Source organism: Orycteropus afer, unplaced genomic scaffold, assembly GCF_000298275.1.
Source record: "Orycteropus afer afer isolate SDZICR_OR568_19922 unplaced genomic scaffold, OryAfe1.0 scaffold00245, whole genome shotgun sequence".
Taxonomy (NCBI): domain Eukaryota; kingdom Metazoa; phylum Chordata; class Mammalia; order Tubulidentata; family Orycteropodidae; genus Orycteropus; species Orycteropus afer.
The window spans coordinates 2,065,000-2,070,999 of NW_006921832.1; the positions used below are offsets into that span (position 1 = coordinate 2,065,000).

The following is a 6,000-nucleotide window of genomic DNA, read 5'->3' on the forward strand; positions in this document are numbered from 1 at the left end:
TTCAGAGGAGCAGATTCTCTTCTGAGACCCAGGGTTTCGAAAAGCTCAAAGGCAACTGTTTATTTGGACCTTGCATAGTGAACGAGCCTTGTTGAAAAGGCTCGTGTCCTTTCAGCTACCCCAGGTCTGGAGGGCCCTACACAGACCCCTCATAATCTACAATGAGTTGACCTAACGCAAAGATAGGTCTTCTTCAAAAAGGGAAATTACATTACATGGGTCAAGAGCCCTTTTGTTGTGAGCAAATCAAGAATGACTCTCCCTGTGTTTGCCTTGTGCCTTCAGAGAGAGCAGAAAATCACTCTATAGCATGAAGTATCATGCCTGTTTTCCCACTTTCCCCCAGAATAGGGGCTGGGGATTCCTTCTGGGGACCAGAGGGGCGCCATCCCTTGCACAAGGCAGACCCACCTGTCTTCAAAGCCCAGGTCTCAGACATATTTCACCCTTCAGAGGAAAGTTTCAAACATGGGATGTTATCAAACCCTTCCAGCTTTGCATTACATTGATTTCTATTCTGATAGGCAATGGCATATTATTTCATTATTACAGTAAAACCTATGAAAGCCAGAACCCGTGTAAGGTGAAAATCAGTCAGAGAAGGAAAACACAAATATTTTTCACTAATAGAGAGCGAAAGAAAAGTGGTAAGATGCATTCTGTCAAAAACTGAAAACTTGAAAGAGCTGGAAAAACAAGGTAGTTCTGTAGAGTTCCTGCTCTCACACACTTCAATGTATTATTTTAACTTTATTCTCCCAGGTATTAGTGAAGCAGAAAGACATCTTGAAAAAGGCTATTTGAGTAGTTTCCCCAGTAACTGCCTAAAACTTCAGTATTTCTTGGGAATGGGGAGGTCATATCACCAATGAAGTATATGTTGAAACTGGTCAAAAATTAACAGGCCAGGTAAGTCACTTGTTGATGCTGTTGTAAGGTGCCATTGAGTTGGATCCGACTTATAGCGACCCTCTGTAAAAGAAAACAAAACACTGCCCAGTCCTGCGCCAGCCTCACAATCCTTGCTATACCTGAGCCCATCGTTGTAGCCACTGGGTCAATCCATCTCATTGAGGGTCTTTCCCTTTTTCACTGACCCTCCACTTTACCCAAGCATGATATCCTTCTCCGGGGAATGGTCCCTCTGACAACGTGACCAAAGTAGATGAGACAAAGTCTGATTATTCTCATTTCCAAGGAGCATTCTGGCTGCACTTTGTCCAGGACAGATTTGTTCATTCTTCATGCAGCCCATGATACTTTCAGTATTCTTTGCCAGTACCACAATTCAAAAGCATCAACTCTTCTTCGGTCTTCCTTATTCATTGTCCAACTTTCACATGAATATAAGGCGACTGAAAATACCATGGCTTGGGTTAGGCGCATCTTAGTCTTCAAAGAGACATCTTTGCTCTTCAGCACTTTAAAGAAATCTTGCAGATTTGCCCAGTGCAGTACATCGTCTGTTTTCTTGACTGCTGCTGCTTCCACTGGTATTGATTGTAGAAACAAGTAATATGAATTCTTTGACAACTTCTGTCTTCTCCCCATTTATTGTGATGCTGCTTACTGGTCCAGTTTCAAGGATTTTCATTTTCTTTATGTTGAGGTGGAATCCATACTGCAGATTGTAGTCTTTAATCTTCATCAGTAAGCACTGAAGCAAGGTTGTGTGGTCTACACATCGCAGGCTGTAAATGAGTCCTCCTCCAATCCTAATGCTGTGTTCCTCTTCATATACTCTAACTTCTCGGATTATTTGCTCAGCATACAGACTGAATAAATATGATGAAAGGATAAAACCCTGACACACTCCTTTCCTGATGTTAAACCATGCCATATCCCTTTGTTTTGTTCAAATGACAGCCTGCTGGTCTATGTACAGGTTCCTTGTGAGCACAATGAAGTGTTCTGGAATTCCCATTCTTCTCATTGTTATCCTTAATTTGCTATGATCCACACAGTCAAATGTTTTAGCATAGTCAGTAAAACACAAGTAAACATCCTTCTGGAATTCTTTGCTTTTCAGCCAAGATCCATCTGACTACAAATGATATCCCATGTTTCCCATACTTTTCTGAATCCAGCTTGCCTTTCTGGAAGTTCCCTGACAATATACTGCTGCAACCATTTTTTAAATTTTATTTTTATTTTTGCAGTGACTACAACCATTTTTGAATTCTCTTCAGTAAGATTTTACTTGCATGTGGTATTGATGATATTGTTTGATAATTTCCACATTGTCTTCGATCACCTTTCTTTGGAATGGGTACCAATACGTACCACTTCCAGTCAGATGGCCAGGTAGCTGGTCTTCCAAATTTCTTGGCACAGACAAATAAGTGCCTCCAGCGCTCTGTTTGTTGAAACATCACAATGGGTATTCCATCAATTCCTGGAGCCTTGTTTTTTGTCAATTCCTTCAGTGTAGCTTTGACTTCTTCCTTCAGTATCATTGGTTCTTGATCATCAGCCACTCCTGAAATGGATGGACATCAACCAGTTCTTTTTGGTACAATGACTCTGTGCATTACCTCCATTTTCTTTTGATGTTTCCTGCATCATTCAATATATTGCCAATAGAATCTTTCAATACTGTAACTTGAGGCTTGATTTTTCCTTCAGTTCTTTCAGCTTGAGAAATGCCGAGTGTGTTCTTCCTTTTTTGTTTTCTAACTCCAGATCTTTGCACATTTCATTATAATAACTGACTGTCTTCTCGAGCTGCTCCTTGCAATTTTCTGTTCAGCTCTTTTATCTTGTAATTTCTTCCATTTGCCTTAGCTATTCTCCATTCAAGAGCAAGTTTCAAAGATAAACTTGCTCTTGGGATAAGTCACTTAACCACCATGTAATGTGAAGAATCCAAGGAGGGGTCCCTATGAGCCGGAACCAACTCAACAGCAGTGAGGTTTTTTCCTTTTTTTTTTTCTTTAAAGGAAACTTACCATTTTGGTGATTTCGTTTTCAACTTCATGCAGGTCTGAATGTTTTTCCATAGTAGTATTGAGAAACGTTTTCTTTAATTTAAACTCTGTCACAAAGGTTCTAACTGAAAATGAAAACATAATATGTTAGACCACATGACAGAATGACCTTACACAAGGTTATGTTTATGTAAATTACTGGGCTGTCTACGTTTTATCCAGGTTGACACCGTGGGGCAAACTCTGTTGATTTCTTTCTCCGTGAGGGAAGAGACTGCCTCTCCCTAGTCCCTTCTTAGGAGAGTGAGCAACTATTGGAATGAACTGAAGGCTTAGACCAAGTAAACCTTTGGGTGAGAGATTCCAAAGAACTTCTTGTAGGTTCACACATAACAGATACTCAATAAAACTGAGGAAGAAGATGAGCTGGTAATATATAATATGAAGAGAAGGGGAAGAAGATGTGATGCTAGGTATTAAAATGTCTGTCAGGCATGCTAAAGCTTTAGAGAAACACTCGTATTCCCCAACATCCTTTACCAAGTCTACCCTCAACTTCAAGGGCTGCTTCAGCTCTCTCTTCTCATTAGAGCCATTCCTATACTTCTTGCTTGGAGGAAAGAGCATCTGAGTGCCAAAGTTGGCATTCAAATTCATGTGTGTTCATCTTCAAATCTCTTCTTTACGACCAAACCCTCTGTCCCCAGAGGCATCAGAGGACAACCAAGGGGCTACAGAGAAAGGTGTCAAACTGCTGAGGTTCCACAGTCCATGATCATAAACCACCTAATGAAAACAACTCAAAAGAAGATATTGTGGGTTCAGAATGAAAGAAAACAGCCCTATTTTCAAGGCCCATTTCCCTCATAAAACAAAATTGTAGTTAACAGCAATTTGTGCTGACTGAGTCTGAGAGAAATTGGACTTATAAATGGGCAGACGACCAAAACGACTGCAGCCTGCTTTATAGTTTGGTCTTATCTTCCTTTATATTAAATTCTTATCTTTTCCTATGGAGGGAGGGAAGCCCCCTCCCCGAAGAAACAAAAACAAAAACCAGAAGCCCATGAAGCTGCTCTTCCACAGAAGGCTTGTGTGCTGAATTAAGAAAAAGGCTCACAATGAGCCAGGGAAAACATTTAATATCTTATACTTACTGTCTAAAGCCCTTAATCCTTATTTAACATCGTTTTGCTTGTTCTACAGTTCAGTGAAGCCAGCTGCTGAGGACTCTTTCTGAGCAGCAGGGAGCTCTTTGAAAACATTCTTGGCCAAATGAAAGCATTTCAGCATGCTCTAATTTGCATGTTCCTCTGATGTTTATGAACAATGAAGCTAAATGACTTGAAAAGGGAACAATGATTGTTAACAAAATAGAATTGCTCTCCTCCAGATTCACACTACCTGTGGGACACTCAGCACACAGGTTTCCAAGACAGCCACCCTGTTCCTAACCTTCATGTATCACAGGCCCATGCATGTCAAGGGTTATACCCAGACTCTGCATAGAAATGCACATACTGCAATGCCCAAAACTGTTGCCTGAGATAATCTTTCAACAAAAATATCCCTGAAGTCTTCTTGAAACAAAGCAATAATTACTGAAGAATGCCTGCCTTGAGCATAATGCTCTTTTAAGATCTATCTGATGGGGTCATACAGACAACAGCAACTCTAAAGATTAAATAGGAAGTATCAGGGGCAGTGAGTTTATGTTAATGAGGGAGAACACTTCAAAAAAGGAGAGTGAGAAAGGTTGCACAACTTGAAGACGTAATCAATGTCACTGAATTGTACACATAGGAACTGGGGAATTGTGTATGTTCCGCTATATATATTCTCAACAACAATAAAAATTAAATTAGTAAAAAAAGAATTTTTTTTTTTTTTTTAAAAAAAGAAGAAACACATATATTTTATATTTTATGCTTTTAGATCTCAGCTGATTTATGAGAGAGGATGGCTCCAAGTACACGGGGCCTCAGATTTCATTATAACTATAAAATAGCATTATAAAGTCTTCCAACTCCTTCATGGCTACAGTTATAACATGTGGCTTTAAGTCTAATTTTTTTTTTAATTGTTATTTGGATGAAAATTTACAGAGCAAATTCACTTTCCATACAGCAGTTCACATACACTTTGTCTCATGACATTGACTACAATTTACTCCAATGTTAACACCTACCCTCCCACTCTCTCCCGATAGTTATCTCTTCCCTGCCCTCCAAGTTTGTCCACGTTATGTGGTGTTTTGCAGATTCTAGGTTATTCTTTAGGGTTGCACAGTATTCCATTGTGTGTATGTACCAGTTTGGTTATCCATTCCTCAGTTGATGGACACCTAGGTTGTTTCCAACTTTTTGCTTTGTAAATAGTGCTGCAATGAACATGGGTATGCATATGTCTGTTCTTCTCATGGCTCTCACTTCTTTAGGATATGTACCTAGTAATGGAATGGCTGGATCAAATGGTATTTCTAATTCCAACTTTTTAAGGAATCACCATACTGCTTTCCACAGTGGTTGTACCATTTTACAGTCCCACCTGCAGTGTATGAGAGTCCCAATTCCTCCACATCCTTGCCAGCATTTGTTATTTTCTGTCTTGTTGAACTTTGCTGTTAGTACTGGGGCAAGATGGTACCTCATTGTTGTTTTGATTTGCATCTCTCTAATGGCTAACGATGGTGAGCATTTCTTCATATGTTTGTTGGCCACCTGAATATGCTCCTTGGTGAAGTGTCTATTCACGTCTTCTGCCCATTTTTAATTGGATTATTTGTCTTTTTGTTATTGAGGTGTTGAAGTTTTCTATAAATTTTAGAGATAAGTCCCTCGTCAGGTATGTTATTACTGAATATTGTTTCCCAATCTGTAGGTTCTCTTTTGACTCTTTTGGAGAAGTCTTTGGAAGCACATAAAAATTTAATTTTCAGAAAGTCCCATTCATCTAGTTTCTCTTCTGCTCTTTGTGTATTTTGGGTTATGCTTGATAGTCTATTTATGCCATATATTAGGGTTCCTAAATTTGCCCCTTGTTTTTCCTTGAGGAACTCTATAGTTCTAGGTTT

At 39.4% G+C, this 6,000-nt stretch overlaps 1 protein-coding gene across 1 annotated transcript in view; it reads right to left on the minus strand.

Moving 5' to 3' along the window:
- HEG1 (heart development protein with EGF like domains 1) overlaps positions 1-6,000 on the minus strand; it is a 71,722-nt gene that overhangs the window by 26,444 nt on the left and 39,278 nt on the right. Inside the window, exon 9 of the mRNA XM_042782128.1 lies at positions 2,949-3,052. Coding sequence (XP_042638062.1) covers positions 2,949-3,052 — 104 coding nt within the window. The remainder of the gene's footprint in view (positions 1-2,948; positions 3,053-6,000) is intronic.